We start from the raw sequence: 20,866 nt of genomic DNA, 5'->3' as shown, positions 1-20,866 counted from the left end.
TAACCCTAACGGTTCTGAATACAAATTTTAAGCAAAAGTCTCCCGCTTCCCCAACTGTTTGATAATATCTGAGATTTGCCCAGAATGCCCAGGTTTCCAATCTAAAGTCACAAAATTCACTTAAGATCAAATGCTACACCAATTTTTAAAATGTAAAAATTATGAGATTTGGAAGAGATCTCATCTCAAACTGCTCAGATCTGCCAGGATTTGAAACGGAAAGTCAGAGATCTCAATATGAACTCAAATATTTCTCATAAAATTCCCAAAAGATCAAAGATCAGAGCTGTTTCTCCATTTTTCTCTCGAGAAAACAATGAGATTTGGAAGAGATCTCAACCACATCTCAAACTGTGCTTGGATTTGCCAAGGTTTGCAATCTCAAGTCAGAGATCTCAATATTAACTCAAAAAAATCTCAGCAAATTCTTTGAAGATCAAATGATCTGAGATTAAGATTTGGAAAAGACAAAGATTATGAAAACCAGGAGCCATCAAACGCCTCTCGACTGTACGGAGGTGAGTTCACTGAGAGTTCAGCAGTGTGCATGAATATATTATACAAACTCATCTGCTAGACACACTAGAATAGAAGGATGTCATCAAATGTAAAATAAGACTATTTACAGTTTTTCTAAGTCGCTTTGGTGCATTTCTCGAATCATCCTTAATATTTGCAAAGAAGTATGTGCATTTCTCAAAACAATCCGTACAAACAGCACCACACAATGGATTACCTGCAAAAGCCTGTAACTGTACTCAAAATATTTAGTTCATCTCTCAAAAGCAAGTATTTATGTCAAAGAACATGTCAGTGCCATCAGAATGAAAAGTCCTTGTGTCATTGTTCACAAACAAGATAGTCAAAATGCTTAGTCATGTTGTCAATATAACAGTGCACTTTGTTAGTATTACCTGATGTAAACTACGGCAACATTTTGGATGAGAGTTACTGTATTGAACAGTATGCCATATGCTTATGTATGTTACATATCAATTTCAAAAGTACAAATTTACACATTACTATATGTGGGATATTGATTGAAAGAGACTGGATAGAATTCCCAGTTACACTTTTACTAGTGGTCTGACAAAAAACAAACAAAAAAAACAATAAAAAAAACCTTTACAATGTCATTCATATAGAAAAGGAAAAAGAAATATGGGCACAAAGATGAAAATAAAAAATAAGTCCACTGTCAGAATGTGTAACTCTTGTGTTGTGCTCTGTCTATACAGTATATGCTTCCCAACTGAAGATTCATGAGATGAACCTTTGAGCTATTTCAGAGAAATGCTTTATCAATGGTTGATCTACATTCTCTTCATTTGTCAAGATTCACTTGCACAATTCATGACAAATTTACAAAAAGTCTAATAATAATGTGTAAAAAATAAATGTGCTTGACTGTAAAACCCGACAAGTAACGTAACTCAAACCGTTTGAATAAACAGATATCCTTAAAAACCTGACAAGTTATGTTAACTCAAACCGTTTGAGGAAAACGATTGCCTTAAACCATTTAAGTTTTAAAACTAATAGTTGTGAGTACTCTGAACTAACAGTTTTTTTCAATTGCTAACAAGTGTTTACCAATACTTAAAGTACTTTTTCTAATCTCTTAACACAGCAACACACCTACATCACACACTTAGCCAAATAGTTAATTTTCTGGGCAAAACCACATTTTGTTAAATAAATACAAACTCTACTTTTCAAAATGCTGAATACCCTTTTCTACATATACTAACTTTATCAAAACACAGCGAACACAATTCAAAATCGAGTCATTCGGACAAAACATTAGCACTACTTTTCTATCCCATAGGAACATACAGTCAATCACAGCACAGTGACTGTCAAAATACTAACAGCTGATGGCTTTACAAAAACTGCATTACTTTCTTCTACATGTTTGACATACATGTTTCAGTTCTACTTGCATAGACAATATAAAAATTGTTCATTGTTCAAAAATTGTTCAACCATTTTAAATTTTTAAGTGTTGAATGTGTTCATTCTTGGGAACATACTGTCTAAAACTGAATGAGTCATTACTTTATAGAATGTACAATAGAAAAAATGAGGTCCTCTATGCAGAAATTCAATCTTGATTGAAATGGCTCTCCAGTGGGAGGGGGTTGGATGTGGATGGTAGCTGATGTCAGTGATCAACAAAAATTACAACATACACGGCCTTTGGTTACTATGCAATAAAAACGGTTATTGTGAACTTTTTTATCTCACAATTTGGACTTCTGTTCGGGGAATTGTGAGTTTACATCTTGCAATTCAGACTTCAGATTCACAATTGCAAGAAATAAAAGTCAGACCTGTGAGATTAAACAAAGTCACAATTACCCTTTACCCTTTATATTTCATGGCAGAAATACACTTTCATAGGTTCCACATGTGTAAGAGGGAAAAACAAACAAACAAACATAACAAATATACAGTCCAGCACTCATTCTTACACCCTGCCTTACCTTTTCTTCTCCCTTACCTATCTTCTTCTGATACAACTACTCCTCTCCCTCCTCCAACTATTCATCCTTCTCTCCCAGGCATTATTTTTTCTCTCTCTGATTCTTTGTGTTGTTCTGCATCCACAAAACCAGTTCAGAGAGGTATTTTTTTCCTCTATGTTGATGTAATTGAAAGAGCATCAACACTAGTCTATTCCTCCAACTGAGACTGGAATCAGCTATTTCTAAATATTTTAGTGCTCTGTTACTTAAAAATGCTTATCAGTTGTTACAATATTTTATATAGAGATATTTTTCAGTACTTTTGAGTTGCTGTTGTTGCAGAAGTAGAGGCTTTACACTATATTTAAAGTTTGGAACATTACGCCTTCATTTCTGTTATGCAGTGTTTAAGCATATGCAAATAAGATAAGAAAGATCTATGATTTTGGTATGGGGTAAGCTTGTGTGAAAATAAAATTTTAGAAACGTGTTAATTTTCTAAATATTGTGTGAAAACAACATGAATTGTGTTAAAGGTATGGTCACAACAGACTGATGTTGTGCTAATTGTGTATAGTGTTTTGAAAATGTGACTACAGATTGGACAAACGGATGTTGGCAATGGAAAAAAACTGTAATTTAGTTGAGTTCACTGAAAGAAGATATACATTGCAATTAAGTAATTAAGTGATTAATTGAGTGATAATTGAGCATTAGTGATGAACACCTGCTGTTAACAAACAGAATTACTGAAGAAAAGAGAGAAAGGAACTACAACTGACTTCAGACACAGCCTCACTAAAACCTGACAAGTTATGTTAACTCAAACCGTTTGAGGAAAGTTACTTGTCGGGTTTTACAGTGTAGATGAACCATTCTGCATTTAATGACTTACACGAAGAACTAAAGACTAGATGTTTTGAGGGGTAAGACTATTGCACAGATAACTATATAATACATTTTGAGCAACATGACATTAGCAACTGATAATGTAGAAAACCACAGATAGATGTACATAATCAATTGCATGAACATACAAACACAATCGCAACTTGTTCAAAAGAATGAGAAACTGGTTTTATGATGTGTAAAAATGACTAGACGATGTGTAGGTTGTACAAGTAGTTTTGAGAATTTCATTTCTGATTTGAGAAATGCACCAAAGCGACTGAGAAAAACTGTAAGTGCATTACACACAGAAAAAAATGTGAAAACTACAAACACAAGGCATCGACAAGTTTATCAGTTCATCATCACCTACATTCTTTTGTTAATGCAATTAAACAGCAAAACAATGTTGCTGTCGGTTACATGCTGCTAAAAACATTTAGAAACAAAATGATATATTTTTTACAGCTTACTCAATTTAATGAAGCCAAATATCAAGAGATTGTCTGAAAAGCTACACTAAACACACCCACTGAATTGTTTATTTCAGCACTGACTCATCTGTATGATGACTGCACACATGAAACCCCCTGAAACACCAGCTGACACACAAGCCCCTACTGACCGAGGGATCCTTTTGGACACGGCCTCTCCACCCTTTCTCCTCGATGAGTCGGGGGCCACTGGACCCCGCGGGTCACCCAGCCCTCACACATGGGTGTGCGCGGCCCCTGCGGTCGGCGCGGAGGCCTGACGGTCACCGGGACCGTGGCTGTGATGGGCCGCCCCGCCGGAGCCCTGTTTATAGCCCCCACCGGGTGGAAGGTCACGGATGGGACGGAAGTGGGGCTGAAGCCCATGGACACAGTGGTGGAGAGCACACTCGGAGGAGTGGTGGAGAGAAGAGGCGTCGAGAGAGGATCTGAGAGGGACACACAGACAAAGAAACAGGTTAAACAAACAGAAAACAAAATTGAAATGAATCATGGGATGCTGTTCTGATTGAAGACAGCATGTGCAAAGTGACATCATATAATTGTATTTACAACAGTTCTCCACCCACATTTACAAATGAATTTCAGAACCATTAACAGATCCAAGCATCATAAAAATCAAGCTGTTCTGGTATTTTTTAATTAAATGTAATCGTTATGAATACAAACTCTGAGCAAGAGTCTCCTGCTTCTCCAATTTTTTGAAAAACTCTGAAACTTTGCTCAGATTTGCAGTAACAAGATTCACTTAAGATCAAATGCTTCACCAACATTTAAAATGTGAAAATGATCTCATCTCAAACTGTGTCCAGATCTGCCAGGATTTGAAATGGAAAGTCAGAGATCTCAATATGAACTTAACATTTCTCATAAAATTCCCTAAAGATCAAAGATCATAGCTGTTTCTCCATTTTTCTCTCGAGAAAACAATGAGATTCCGAAGAGACCTAAACCACATCTCAAACTGTGCTTGGATTTGCCAAGGTTTGCAATCTCAAGTCAGAGATCTCAATATTAACTCAAACATTTCTCATCAAATTCTCCAAAGATCAAATTATCTTAGGTGCTGCTCCATTTTTTTTTTTTTTTTGAGGAAACGATTTGATTTGGAAGAGGTCTCGACCATGTCTTAAAAAAGGTCTTTACCTTTTTGGTCCACTTCTATTCATACATACTCAGGCATACTCATGTTTTATGGCAACTACTGCCTCATTTGGCTCAGGTTTATAGGTAACACATAACTGAAATCTCAATTAAGCCTCCTGAGCAATGAAGGTTATCAAAGTGCTGACCTGTGGTGGGCTGCGGCGGGCTGAACTCCAGCGGGTACCGCAGGACGATGTAGTTGTTCCAGACGTACAGCTGGTTGTCTCTGGGGTTGTAGCTGATGGAGGAGATGTGCTGGTATGGGTTGGGGAATGGGATCCTCACTGGCTCCTCGTGGTTACGCCGCGTGTCGTAGGCGTACAGGATCAGGTCTCCGCCCACCTCGCTGTCATCGTCCTGGTACACGGAACGAACGGCGTACAAGATGCCACACGCCACAAACGCATCTGACGCCATGCGCTTCTCAAAGCTCGTCTGCCACGTCCCTTCAAACCTCAGCGTGTACGGGTTCACCTGAGATACCAGCCAATCGGATTACGGAAATATTGGGAAACAGCCAACCAGAACAATGTAGCAAGACATAAACAGGAAGTTCATTTTAAAACACTGTCTCACCTGGCTAACAACGAGGCGTCCGCTGTTGGCTTCAGTGGCGTATATGACCCAGAGCCCGTGTTCGTCCACGGCTAGGTCGATGTCTGATTTCCCGCCCCAGCGGTACGGTGACGTGTCATGATAGTTGGCAGTAGCAATAATAGCTTCGCCACTCTTGATGCGAGTTCGCAGGTCATATTTCACAATGTTGCGTGTGCGTTCCTTATTGTAGAACACAGCTCCATCATACACAACGAAACCGGTGCCATCCACTCGACTCGGCAATCTGCACGTTACACAGAAACGTTATTGTAACATTCCTACAATGTTCAACTTGTCTCATTATAGGTAAACACACAAACTCACTTATAGGTGGTGGTGACTCTGTTTTGGATGTAGTCGTCCCAGGAAGCATATTCGTACAGCATATCTGTGCGATAGGGCGTCCAGGGCATCACGTACAGCCTATCGCCCGCTTGCAGGGGGTCTTTACACCACGCCCCCGACTGATGCTCCGCCTCCCGCACGGAACTGGGCTCCAACACTCGCATTAATGTTCCAGGACAAACAAAAACTAGAGACGGACAAAGAGAGAGTGATAATAGAAATGAGCAGGAGTAGAGGATGAAGTGTATTAGACTAATAAAGAATAGATCCAATGAACAGATCTATTCCACACACACACACACACACACACAAAACACAAACACACATCTTACACTACCTATTGCTGTATCATGAGTGCCTGTGTGTGTGAGAAAGAGAAATTTCATTCTGAAAAAATGAAATACAATGTCATTGTAAGAGTGTGTGCAAGCAAAGATAGACAGACAATAGATAGATAGATATATAGACAGACAGACAGACAGAAAGATAGACAGACAGAGAGATGATAGATAGATAGATAGATAGATAGATAGATAGATAGATAGATAGATAGATAGATAGACAGATAGACAGATAGATAGATAGATAGACAGATAGATGGATAGATAGATAGACAGACAGACGATAGATAGATAGATAGATAGATAGATAGATAGATAGATAGATAGATATACAACAGACAGACAGATATAGATAGATAGATAGATAGATAGATAGATAGATAGATAGATGATAGATAGATAGATAGATAGATAGTAGATAGATATACAACAGATAGACAGATAGAGATAGATAGATAGATGATAGATCGATACAAGACAGATGATAGATAGATAGATAGATAGATAGATAGATAGACAGACGCAGATAGATAGATAGATAGATAGGCTAGATAGACAGATATGATAGATAGATAGCTAGATAGATAGATAGATAGATAGATAGACAGATAGACAGATACACACACACATGACAGATAGATAGATAGATAGATAGATAGATAGATAGAAACACAAACAGACAGATAGACAGATGGACAGATAGATAGATAGATAGATAGATAGATAGATAAGATAGATAGTGAACAGATAGATGAACAAATAGATAGATAGATAGATAGATGATAGATAGATAGATAGATAGATAGACAGACAGATGACAGATAGATAGATAGATAGATAGATAGATAGATAGATAGATAGATAGATAGATAGACAGACAGATAGATAGATAGACAGACAGACAGATGATAGATAGATAGATAGATAGATAGATAGATAGATAGATAGATAGATAGATAGATAGATAGATAGATAGACAGACAGATGACAGATAGATAGATAGATAGATAGATAGATAGATAGATAGACAGATGACAGATAGATAGATAGATAGATAGATAGATAGATAGATAGATAGATAGATAGATAGATAGATAGATAGATAGATAGATAGATAGATAGAAACGTGATTCCAAAAAAGTTGGGACACTGTACAAATTGTGAGTAAAAAAATGAATGGAATAATTTACAAATCTCATAAACTTATATTTTATTCACAATAGAATATAGATAACATATCAAATGTTGAAAGTGAGACACTTTTGAAATGTCATGCCAAATATTGGCTCATTTTGGATTTCATGAGAGCTACACATTCCAAAAAAGTTGGGACAGGTAGCAATAAGAGGCCGAAAAAGTTAAATGTACATATAAGGAAAAGCTGGAGGACCAATTTGCAAATTATTAGGTCAATTGGCAACATGATTGGGTATAAAAAGAGCCTCTCAGAGTGGCAGTGTCTCTCAGAAGTCAAGATGGGCAGAGGATCACCAATTCCCCAATGCTGCGGCGAAAAATAGTGGAGCAATATCAGAAAGGAGTTTCTCAGAGAAAAAATTGCAAAAGAGTTTGAAGTTATCATCATCTACAGTGCATAATATCATCCAAAGATTCAGAGAATCTGGAACAATCTCGGTGCGTAAGGGTCATGGCCGGAAAACCATACTGGATGCCCGTGATCTTCGGGCCCTTAGACGGCACTGCATCACATACAGGGATGCTACTGTAATGGAAATCACAACATGGGCTCAGGAATACTTCCAGAAAACATTGTCGGTGAACACATCCACCGTGCCATTCGCCGTTTGCCAGCTAAAACTCTATAGGTCAAAAAAGAAGTCATATCTAAAACATGATCCAGAAGCGCAGGTGTTTTCTCTGGGCCAAGGCTCATTTAAAATGGACTGTGGCAAAGTGGAAAACTGTTCTGTGGTCAGACAAATCAAAATTTGAAGTTCTTTTTGGAAAACTGGGACGCCATGTCATCCAGACTAAAGAGGACAAGGACAACCCAAGCTGTTATCAGCGCTCAGTTCAGAAGCCTGCATCTCTGATGGTATGGGGTTGCATGAGTGCGTGTGGCATGGGCAGCTTACACATCTGGAAAGGCACCATCAATGCTGAAAGGTATATCCAAGTTCTAGAACAACATATGCTCCCATCCAGGACGTAGTCTCTTTCAGGGAAGACCTTGCATTTTTCAACATGACAATGCCAGACCACATACTGCATCAATTACAACATCATGGCTGCGTGGAAGAAGAAGATCCGTGGTACTGAAATGGCCAGCCTGCAGTCCAGATCTTTCACCCATAAAAAACATTTGGCGCATCATAAAGAGGAAGATGTGACAAAGAAGATCTAAGACAGTTGAGCAACTAGAAGCCTGTATTAGACAAGAATGGGACAACATTCCTATTCCTAAACTTGAGCAACTTGTCTCCTCAGTCCCCAGACGTTTGCAGACTGTTATAAAAAGATGAGGGGATGCCACACAGTGGTAAACATGGCCTTCTCCCAACTGTTTTGAGATGTGTTGATGCCATGAAATTTAAAATCAACTTATTTTTCCCTTAAAATGATACATTTTCTCAGTTTAAAACATTTGATATGTCATCTATGTTGTATTCTGAATAAAATATTGAAATTTGAAACTTCCACATCATTGCATTCTGTTTTTATTCACAACTTGTACAGTGTTCCAACTTTTTTGGAATCGGGTTTGTAGATAGACAGAAAGACAGACAGACAGATGATAGATAGATAGACAGAAAGACAGACAGACAGATAGATAGATAGATAGATAGATAGATAGATGTGTTTGTTTGCTGTCATAAACTGATTTGCTACAATTCAGTTCTGGTTAGAGTTTTTGAGGTAGAATCATGAGACGGGGGCGGGGCTACAGGAACCTTTGGAGCCAATGAGATGCGGGTTAGTTCACACAGAGGACAGGGATTGGCTGGGAGAGCTTTCAATCACGTCACACCCACACACTCAGGTCAAGCACTTCAGGAACACGGCATGTGCACACAGTTACTAAAAGAGAAGGAGTAGTTTTCTTTATAAATACTATATTAACGACAACACCTGAGGGGGGGGGGGGGGGGGGGGGGGTAAGTGGAAGCAAAGGGATGAACAGAGATGTGTGTCGTTTGGATCTGAGGATAAATAAGCTTCACACAGCAAGCAAATCAAAAGGGAGAGCAGAAAACAAGTGTGTGCGAGTGTGTATGTGTGTGTGTGTGAGAGACAGAGAGAGAGAGAGAGAGAGAGAGAGAGAGAAAAGAGAGAGGGATGGGGTTTTTTCCTGGTGTTTGTGAGGTGTGTGGACAAGAGAAGGAGGGAAATGAAGGAGCTGCATCAAACTAGAGCACATCACAAGGGCCAGGGAGAAAAGAGAGAGGGAGAGAGAGAGAGAGAGAGAGAGAGAGAGAGAGTGAGAGAAACTGCGGCGTTAACATGGTCTTTACCTTTTTGGTCCACTAATGAAGAGAGAGAGAGAGAGAGAGAGAGAGAGAGAGAGAGAATGAAGAGAGAGAGAGAGAGAGAGAGAGAGAGAGAGAGAGACAGGCAGAAGATGCACAGAAGAGAGAAAAAGAGAAATTTCAGTTCAACAGCAGTCTTCCGTTTCTTTTCAAGCTTAAAGGTCAAGTGAAATCTATTAGACATAAGACAGAAGGAGAAACACATGAGGGAGAAAGACTAAAGAGAGCGGAGAGATGAAAATATTGCAACAGAGAGAGGGAGAGAGAGCGAGCAGGAGAGAGAGAGAGAGAGAGAGAGAGAGAGAGAGTGATGGTATGGTAGGGTAAGGGACAGGAACTAGCTAACACCAAAAAAAACACCACCAATCGACTTATTCATCTGAATGTTCATTCTGACATGTTTCATTAGGGCGTTATTTTATCTGCCCTCGATCACTCTGTCCCACTCTCCATCCCTCCACCCGCCCCCCACAACACCAAAACAAACCCACACACTTATTACAGACAGTCACAGCGGGAAACACAGGTTATTACAGACAGTCACATTCAAACAGGCCTATTCACACCGCAGCCGGAAATTACACGCTCATCAGCTAAATCAAGTTCATCTGGTTCCCTCGTTCTTTCAGGAGCGTGCTCAAACACGCATGCGATAGGTCGACGCAGTCGTAAAAGCTGTTGTTGTGCAGCACGCCAAAATAAACAGACCGTTATTCTGCTGCTGTCCTAGATCAGGGAGGCCAGCTAATCAATGTGCTTTAATTAAACAGTGCATGTTGTTAACACTTTTAAAACCATTAATGGTCTATGAAAGGCATTGATGTTTTTTCTGTTTTCTAAAAAATACTCATAATAATTAATAACAATTACTTGAAACTTAAAAACTTAAAATTGTGCTGTGTCTGTAGATGTTATTATTTTTATTTTAGTTCTAGTAATTTCACTTGACTGGATTTTTTTTTTTTTTTTTTTTGCGTATTTTTGTTGGTTTTATTTGTTTTTGAAATATACTTGTTTTTAATATTATAATTATTTTTTTATTTTTTAAATTTTATTTGTTTTTGAAATATGCATTTAGTTTTTATTATTTATCTTAGTTTTTTTTTTCAATTCAATTCATCTACAAATTTTTGTGTCAGTTTTATTAGTTTTTAATGTCTATTTAGTTTTATTTTAAAATTTCAGTTTCATTGTAGTCATTTTCAGTGTAGTTTTAGTTTTAGTCATTTAATTTTAATTTTTACAGGTAATGTTTACTTTTAATAATTTTATTGTGTGTGTTTTTTTGTTGGCTTGATTAATTACTTGTTTTAAGTGTCTATTAAGATTTTTTTCTCAATTCAGTTATTTTAAATTTATTTCATTACTTCAACTTAAATGAAAATTACAAATCATTTAAAATAACAACTAATAAATCAAACAATATTTTTATATATATAGTTTTAGTTTCAGCTTTAGTTAATGATAATACACTGATTGTGCATATATTATATAGTACTAATACTTAATATATATATACTAGTTATATATACGTTTTTAGTTTTCAGCCCTTTCTATTAATGATAATACACTGATTGTGCACAACGACAGCCTCTAGCTCATAAAACATCCACTAAAACTAACAAGCCCAAATAAAACATAGCTCAATAAAAAAAAACTGCAATACAAAAAAACTAAAATTTTCAAGTATTTCAAATGCTGATGCTCATTGTCAGCTGAGCTTGTGTTTCGATGAGGCTTGCTGTTTTTGGCGCTGGCTGTCAATGTGAAACCAGGCTTTACATGCGGGAGAAAGGTCCAACAAGAGAACAAAAATCCTATTCCTCCAGAGGTTCAGCAGCGCCACAAACAGTCTGGTCCCTTCAGACGGAGGAAACTCATCCTAACACACACACACACACACACACCACACACACACACACACCCCCCCCCACCCACCAACGTGTGGCAATGACCGTGAACGTGAAGCAATCCTGTATAAGGCGGAGAACTGATAAGCCGTCGAGTGTGCAGCGCTCAGATAAAACCACCGTGCGTAAGCAACCTAAAAAACTGACGTCTGTTAATCTCGCAACCGGTGATCAAGATTTCTATCATGCACATTATTCACTAGGCAAATGAGAAAAGAACCAAGGCGTCTCACGATGCACTGCAAACAAGAAAAGGAAAATCAGGTGAATGAGCGGGGAATGAGTCAGTCTGTCGCTCTGCACTGACAAGAATGCAAAACAGAAGACTCCAGCGCCTGCCCTGCAGGAAGGCACACAGAAAACACACAACCAAGCCCCAACAGCACGAACACCCACCCGGAAGGAGTGGGAAGAGAGGAAGCGACGCGGAAGGGAGGAAACAGAGACCCAAACACAGGGAGGAGGTGAAGACACGAGTGATGACAGCAGAGGAGAGCACAGAAGCATGGCTTTATAACTGATGACTCTTCATTAGATCTGGGCAGCAGAAAACTTCTGGGATCAGCTCGAGGCCGTTTGCCTGCATACACACAGCTTCATATAGCAAAGCTCATATGCTCTTTGTGTCTCGATCATGTTGGGAGAGACCAAGATTACCGTACGGAGCTAGAATAATACCAGGATAACTAAGACAATAACCACCAAGCTTTGTGACGATATCTATCAACTATATAGATAAAATATATATATAGGATTATATCTATATCTATGTATATATTATCATATACCCTAAATGTCGTGCAAAGCCCAAACTATGTTATACGGTGCAAACAGATTAAGAGTAAAAGGATCTCAATTTAAACTGTGGTATTACAAACAAGCGATACAATATAAAATTTAAACATGTCTCTTTCCATTCACCTGTATTTCTCTACTAGTCCTATAGTTGACGGAGATAAACAAAGATTCAAAAAACAATAAAAATAAATTCAGCATTTATTAACTTATTAATGTATATCATTCTTATTATTATAATTTATAATATATATAAAATATATTAATATATAAACATAACATTTTTTTAAATATATACAGCATGTGTGTTATTATATATACATCATAAAATAGCACAGCACACACCCACAATTATGTAAACAAAACATGTTTTTTTTGGATGCGATAATGCGCAATTAATTGTTTGACAGCACTACATATACAAATACCAAAAAAAGGTCAAAACAGAATATTCTGATATTCTAAATATACCCAAAGTTATTGTTAACTTTATACTGTGTAGAATCAAAAAGCATCTTTATAAAATGTAACGTGTTTAAATGTATATGCAGGTAATAAAAGTATTTTTTATGTATAAGACATGAAGTATCTGGAAAGGAGATGTTTTTGAGTAAAAGTTCAGCCCTTTCGCTGCTGGTTTAGATGATGCCTCCTCTGAACTGAATGTCTGTTCGTTTCCTGATTATAGTGCAAACGGCAAACATGGAACAAAAAATGCCTAAGGGTTATCATTTCACAACAACGACACAAAACAACAGTATAAACGAGGCTTGGAAGAAGAGAAGAGAAGTAGAAGAGAAGAGAAGAGAGGAGAAGAGAAAGAGAAGAGAAGAGAAGAGAAGAGAATAAAACATAAGATAAGAGAGAGAGGAGGCAGAAGAGAAGAGAAGAGAAGACGAAGAGAAGAGAAGAGAAGAGAAGAGAAGAGAAGAGGAAGAGAATGAGGGAAGGTAAAAAAAAATTGGAAACTGGCTGCTGTGGTAGCTAGATTTTGTGCTGCCATGTCTGTGTGTGTGAGAGAGAGTGCGTGTGTGTGTGTGGTGTGTGTGTGTTGTGTGTGTTATGCAGGTAGGATCATGTCAGTAGTGTGTCGCTGTGTTGTGTGTGTGTGGTGTGTTTGAGGTGGAGGAGAGTGTGTTGTGTGCTTGTGTGTGTTGTGTGTGAGTGTGTTATGCAGGAATGTCTCTGTCAGTATGTTGGTTTTTTTGGTTTTGTGTGTGCGTGTGCTGTGTGTGTGTGTGTGTGTGTGTGTGTGTGTTGTGGGTGAGAGGAGAGAGAGTGTGTGGGTGGGTGTGTGTGTGTGTTGAGTGGAGAGAGAGTGTGTTTGTGTGTGTGTGTGTTATGCATGTATGTCTCTGTCAGTCTGTATTGTGTGTGTGTGTGTGTGTGTGTGTGTGTGTGTTGCGTGGAGGAGAGAGAGAGAGGTGTGGTGGAGTGTGTTGTGTCGTGTGTGTGTGTGTGGGTTATGGCATGTATGTCTCTGTACAGTATGTGTCGTGTGTGTGTGGTCTGTGTGTTGTGGTTTGAGTAGAGAGAGTGTGTGTGTGTGTGTGTTGTTGTGTGTGTGTGGTTATGAATGTATGTCATCGGTCAGTATGTGTGATGTGTTGTGTGTGTGTGTGTGTGTGGGTGTGTGTGTGTGTGTGATTTGAGTGAGAGAGAGAGAGGTTGTGGTGTAGTGTGTGTGTGTGTGTGTGTTGGAGTGAGAGAGACGTGTGTGTGTTCATGTGTGTGTGATGAGATGTATTTCTCTCGTCCGTAGTATGTGTGTGTGTGTGTGTGTGTGTTGTGTGATGTTGTGCGTGAGAGAGAGAGAGAGAGAGAGTGTGTGTGTGTGTGTGTGTGTGTGTGTTATGCATGTATGTCTCTGTCAGTATGTATGTCTGTGTCGTGTGTGTGTGGTTGTGTGGTTGTTGCATTGTGTTTGTGTGTGTGTGTGTGTGGTGTGTGGTGTGTGGTGTGTGTGGTGTGTGAGTGAGCAGAGAGAGAGAGTGGTGATGGGTGTTGTGTGGTGTCGGGTGTGTGGTGTTTCTGAGTGAGAGAGGAGTGTCGTGTGTGTTCTGTGTGTGTTGTGTTGTTATGCATGTATGTCTCTGTCAGTATGTATGTGTGTGTGATGTGTGGTGTGTGTGTGTGGTGTGTGTGTGGTGTGGTGAGAGAGAGAAGAAGAGAGAGTGTGTCGTGTGTGTGTGTGTGTGTGTGTGTGGTGTTGTTATGCATGTATGTCTCTGTCAGTAGGCTATGTGTGGGTGTGTGTGTGTGGGTGTGTGTGCGGTTACTCAAATGTAAGGACACACTCATACTGGATCTCCAGGAGGTATTTTGTCAGTACCACGGACAGGGGCAGGAAAACATCTGCCACGGAGCGACCCACACACTCCTGGGTCCTGTTATACAACCTGAAACAAACACACACACACACACACACACACACACACACAACACACACACACACACACAAACACACACACACACACGTCAACACACACACAAACACACACACACACACACACGTTTGTTGAACTGTGGGTTCATTCCATAGGGTTATGGTTTTTATTCTGGTTTACAAACTGTATGTGCTATCACCCCACACCAACCCTCCACCTAACCCTATACCCCCTTACAGGAAACTTTGTGCATTTACTTTCTCAAAAAAAAACTGATTCTGTAAGGAATCTAACACAGTACTTGAAAAATATGGGGACCCTCTCCTTGTAATACCCAGTGTCATACCCATGACATTATACAAAAGTTGTGTCCTGATATGTCACAAAAACACGCATTACATAATCATCACACACTGTTATAAAACTGAAATCACCACACACACACACACACACACCAACACACACACACACACATCTATGCATCAGTTTGCCACTGCTAAACAAGCCACACAGGAGGAGAGGCGTCGCCAAAGACGTCAATAACCAGGTTAGAACGTCTCTGAGATGGGAAGATTCAGAATGAGATCATGTGAATCATCTCTGATCAAGCTCAACTCAATGAAGGAGACACTCATCTCTCTCTCCCTCTCCTTCTTCTCTCTCTCTCTCTGTTCTGGAAATGGCACAGAGTGAAGCAGCATTGATTTGTTCTTCTAGGTAGCAGCAGCAGCAGCTCACAAACACTGGGGAGACACGCTTGACGCCAAAACACTCAAACACACACATAATCTCATCCACACACACACTATCATATACTTCACATGCGCCTTTATATAAACGCTAAACCATTATGACTACAACACATTAGAAACATTACTTACTTTAAAGAATATATCATTTTGTGAAAGAGAGAACATCTTTACATTACTACAAAGACAGGCTTGTATCAGATGGTAGCTCTACTTTTGGAGGCAATTTTGTCACAAATTTTATATATATATATATAAACACTAGGGGTGTGAATGTGGTTTACACACAGCATTGAAGGTTCAGTATGTACCACGGTTTGGGACATCAAAGTTCAGTATGGTTTTAGTCACAGCAGGAGGAAAAAAAATTAACATATATATTTTATTTATATATATATATATATATATATAATATATATCTATATATATATATATAATATATATTCAATCTTAACAATGGCTTCCTGAACAAATTGCCTTTTTCTTTACAAAAAATTCACATCCAATGAAAAATGTTCTTATGGATAACCTCAACTTCTGCTCTAAATTATAGAGAGCTCCCTGTTTACATAACTACAAGGTTGCTACCACACTTAATGATACCCAAGGTTTATACTATTTATTTTTAACTATAATAATCATTTAAACAAAAAATTGCGAAACTGCATGGAAACATTTTTACTGTAAATTGCACATTAATGCAGTTTTTCAATTACCTTCTAAATTATACAATGTGTATTTGTCTGTTGAACTATAATAATTTACACAATGGTATTGTCATAACTTGTTTCCATAAAAGATTTATTTAAAACAAAAAATTACTATGTGGCTACTGGCATGATTTTTTTCATTCTTGTTTATTTTGCGTTTTAAATAGTAGTACAGATGACGGGATGATCATTGCCCACTCTGGCGCCACGCGACCACCTTTAAAACTGATACACGCTTTAGGCATACGGTGATATGTCGCGGACACATCAAGGATCGCCAACACGCCGCGTATTGTATGGAATTCCTTAAACAAAATAAATGATTTGTTCGGTAACACGTGTACTGAACCAAAAGGACAGCGCACCAAAAAATCTTCCGTACAAATACCTGTACCGTTACACCCCTAAATATACACTGTTAAAAGATTTAAAAGAATAAAAAACTACATTTTACGACACTGAATATTTGCTTAACAAAAAATCTGTGGTTGACTTGATGATTTACTGGTTGAATTGACGTCATTTGAATTAGTGATACGAATCAATTCAAAATGACAAAAATTACTAGCGCTTACTCTAATGACAAATTCTGTCATGAAACTCTGATGGCGCAGGTTGATGGGCCTTAAATTAAACTGACGATATTCTCAACATAGATGACTTGGGCACCAACTGATGGTTCTAGCTGATACGCAGTAATGAGCATGCTGTTTACACTAAATGGCTGGTTCGCATTCGCTTTCGCCATTTTGCAGCGCACTTTCAGAGTGCCTCTGAAACCCTCACATTCCCCAGCTCACCTGTATGATTTTATTCACCCTATTTGTGCAGCAGGGCAGTAGGTCTTAATCGTCATATTGGACTGGCGAACTGCGGTGATGACTGATGAGAGAATATATATGTGAGTTGATCGGTACATGTGAGAGATGATCTTTGAAAGCCCGTACGGTGGTAGCACTTCCCCTTCTCCATCTGGAAGCGGGTCGGCAGTCGCGGATCTCTGTCGTCAGTGTCTGCCGTAGTTTTCCGTCTCGATCATAATGACATCACTGCTGTTCAGGCCAGCTCGCATGGGGTATCCCGTAACAGCCCAGCTCTCTCCTCCTCTACCTAAGGGCATCGGCGCTCTTACAATACCTGGATGATCCATACACACATCCACAGCCGCAGACGGGTTTCTCAACATCTTTCTGCGGCTCAACAAGATCATGTGATCCTATCTATCTACTATCTTTCTATGCTATCTATCTGCTGTAAGTTTCTTGAATGGCTGAGGTATTCAAATAGTAGTAAAAGGGAATTTTACACTCAGCGCTAATCACTGCCCAGGTTCTGAGAGGCGGAGACTAACCATGTGTTGTAGGGTGCAGAACTCACCTTGTTCGAGGGGATGCATGTTGCTAAGCAACACAGGAACACCATCCACAGTAACCAGAGTTGACAGCGCCTGGTAAGGACAGAGGAAAGACGGGTGAAAAGGCGCGTTACGTCCTCCTGTAACGTCAGCTTAACCTGCAGAGAGACAGAAAAAAAAAAAAACACCGACAGACGGCCGACCCCATTCAGACTCTGATGGCCATTTCAGAGAAACTCTCAGCTCTGGAAACACTGAAGCACAGCTTTCAGCACTGGGGCTACTCTATCTAAGGTCACGCAAAAAGCATTTCACGTCCTTTATACAGCAAACTTTAAAATACTCAACAACTCACCTCTACAACTCCCCGAGAAAACGTGCTATTCTCTTTGATCCCACTCTGTCTGAAATAAAATCACGCCGCTTGCATTCGGCCAATCCTACGTCCCTGAACTACTAACAAATTAGCATATGAAATACTTTCCCGCTGCTGATCTAAGCTGATTGATTCATGTTATTAAATCAGATCTTCGTCAAGCTCATCATAATCTCTTATTTTCATATCATTCAAATCATACGTAGTTCATTATTCACAATCACACAAGAGGATAATGTGTTTTAATTGCAGTGAAGAAGGTCAGTGCTCACACTAATACGATCGCTGTTTATTGACGTATCTATTGATCATCAGACTGCAATACTGTCATAGCGGGAGCTGCTCTCCAGCCGCTGCTGACGTGAATGATCACAGCGTCCGATGGAAGAGCAGCTGAGCGGCTCGATACTGCGTTTTCATGTGAGGTTTGAGCTCAAACCCACAGCCTCAGTCAAATAGAATTTTACATTACACTGTCAAGACACTTAATGGTGGATATATCGGAACATATAATCTGAATCACAAAAATATATAGTATATAGTATCCATGGATCTTGTTTATTTGCTGCCAACGGAATCAAATTACACGTGGAATTATCTTCTAGTTTAAGAATTAGTTTCACCCCAAAAATGACTTTGCATGCCATCCGAGATCAGGATGAGTTTGTTTCTTCATCAGGTTTTGTCGAAATGTAAGCATGACATCAGTGTCTCAGCATGGATGGCCTGCAGTGAACATGGGTTGCCGTAGAATGAGAGTCCAAACAGCTGATAAAAACAAACACAAGAAGTCCACAAATAACTCCATCCATCAGTGAACATCTGGATAAGACAAAAGATAAGCAGTTCAAGGAAGTGTTTAATTAGGGATTATAGACTTGTATTTGAGTTACAAAACATCTTAATGGCTGGATGTGTTTCATCTTTGTCTTCTCCAGATGTTCCCTGATGGACGGGAGTGCTAGTGGATTACTGTGGATTATTGTGATGTTGTCATCAGCTGTTTGGACTCTCATTCTGGCGGGCACCCATTCACTTGCAGAGCATCCCATGCTGAAGGCACTGATGCAGTACTACTTACCTACAAATCTGAGTTTAGTTTTATATATAACAGAATAATCACTAATTGATGTAGGAACCTGGCGAAAAAAAACGCCAGTCTGGTATCTGATCAGCAATTCACTGAATAAGTCAAATTAACGGTGAATTTAAGGAGTGGTGCGAGTGCCACTGGGAAAACTCATTCTTTAAGGGATCAGTAACTCAGGATCCCCTTCAGACAGACTCGCACACACATGATGGGTCGGCAAGCCGTCTCTCGACATGCAGTCGCCATGGTAACCCTGCGACGCGGGCTGCAGAGGTGGCGGAGGCTTCTCGCATCTCTCGCTCATTTGTGTTTCTCTCTTCTGTGCCGTGCTTCCGGGTTGGTTTGTTCCTGCTATGATCTATGTCTCATTTCTTTTCCACAGTTAGCAGTGCTGTGAACCCCCTGCGGGCTCCGTCTCTATTGATGGTGCTACAGAAATACTCCCCGATCCCAGGAGACAGAATCAGACGATTTATCAGCAGCTTTTCCCCAGGCGCATTGACTCGCACCAGAACAAGAGCTAAACTCCAGCCCAGCTTCGCCGGCCTATCGCAGAAAAACCCTCCATCGCTGATGAAAGAACAGACACTGGTAATGCGGGTTTTGTGATTGGTCAGTCACTGACTCTGTACTTCATGAGCACTTGATCCGTATTTCCTCCATCGCTGCACACTCTCTTTTTCTTCTCACATAATAAAATCATTTAGACTCACATCAATATTATATGTCCCTTTTTATTATATTCAGTAAGCAGGCCCATATAATGTGGCTCTGCTTCACATTAGACTCTTGACAATGACTGGTTTAATAGGTTAATCTAGTCAATTAAATTATGACAACTATTCTCGACCAATTTTCTATCGGGGAACAAAAATCCCCATAAATGTAAATGGCAATTATATCTATATATATATAATATATATGATATATATAAATGCATTTCTATTTCATTTTGGATCAGAATACATATATCACTCTCGGTGTGAGACTCGCATCTCTCTGCCTGTTTGTGTTTCTCTCTCTGTTCAGTGCGGTCCGGGGTTGGTTTTTCCTGCTATGATCTATGTCTCATTTTCTTTTTCCACAAAGGGGGGTTACAGTGCTGTGGAACTCATGCGCTTTCCTGTCTCTATTGCCGGTGCTTCAGAAATACTCCCGATCCCAGGAGACAGAATCAGATCGATTTATCACTCAAGCGTTTCCCCAGGCGCAGCGGACTCGCACCAGAACAAGAGCTAAACTTCAGCCTTTCAGGCTTCAGCGCGGCCTATAGCTGAAAAACACTCCATCGCTGATGGAAATAACAGACACTGTAAATGCTGGGTTGTGATTGGTCAGTCACTGACAGCTGTACTTCATAGCACACTTGATCACTGGATTTCCTCCATCGCTGCACTAGTTTCATGTCTCTTGTATCGTCTACACTCTTTTTCTTCCTCACATACAAAATCATTTTAGACTCACATCAATATTATATGTCCATTTTTATTTATTAATCTCAGTAAGCAGCCATATAATCAAGTGGCTCTGCCTTCACATTAGACTTGATTCAATGATCGGTTAACATGGTTAATCTAGTCAATAAGATTACTGACAAATATGCTCGACCAAATATTCTATCTGTATCAAAAATACCAATATATATGGTAATTATATATATATATATATATATAGTATATATATATATATATATATATATGCAGTATATATATATATATAAATGCATTT

General features: G+C 39.2%; 2 protein-coding genes across 2 annotated transcripts in view; one reads left to right on the top strand and one right to left on the bottom strand.

Moving 5' to 3' along the window:
* Positions 1-6,189, bottom strand: part of LOC109059513 (adhesion G protein-coupled receptor L1-like) — a 24,010-nt gene extending 17,821 nt beyond the window's left edge. Inside the window, 4 exon segments of the mRNA XM_042758934.1 lie at positions 3,982-4,278; positions 5,143-5,470; positions 5,573-5,837; positions 5,918-6,189. Coding sequence (XP_042614868.1) covers positions 3,982-4,278; positions 5,143-5,470; positions 5,573-5,837; positions 5,918-6,102 — 1,075 coding nt within the window. The 5' untranslated portion in view covers positions 6,103-6,189.
* Positions 1-20,866, top strand: part of LOC109055153 (matrix metalloproteinase-24) — a 165,362-nt gene that overhangs the window by 58,350 nt on the left and 86,146 nt on the right. The gene's annotated exons all lie outside the window — the stretch shown is intronic.

Source organism: Cyprinus carpio, chromosome A6 (genome assembly GCF_018340385.1).
Source record: "Cyprinus carpio isolate SPL01 chromosome A6, ASM1834038v1, whole genome shotgun sequence".
Classification (NCBI taxonomy): Eukaryota; Metazoa; Chordata; class Actinopteri; order Cypriniformes; family Cyprinidae; genus Cyprinus; species Cyprinus carpio.
The sequence above is the reverse complement of the archived record's forward strand: the minus strand, read 5'-3'. Positions and strand labels throughout refer to the sequence as shown.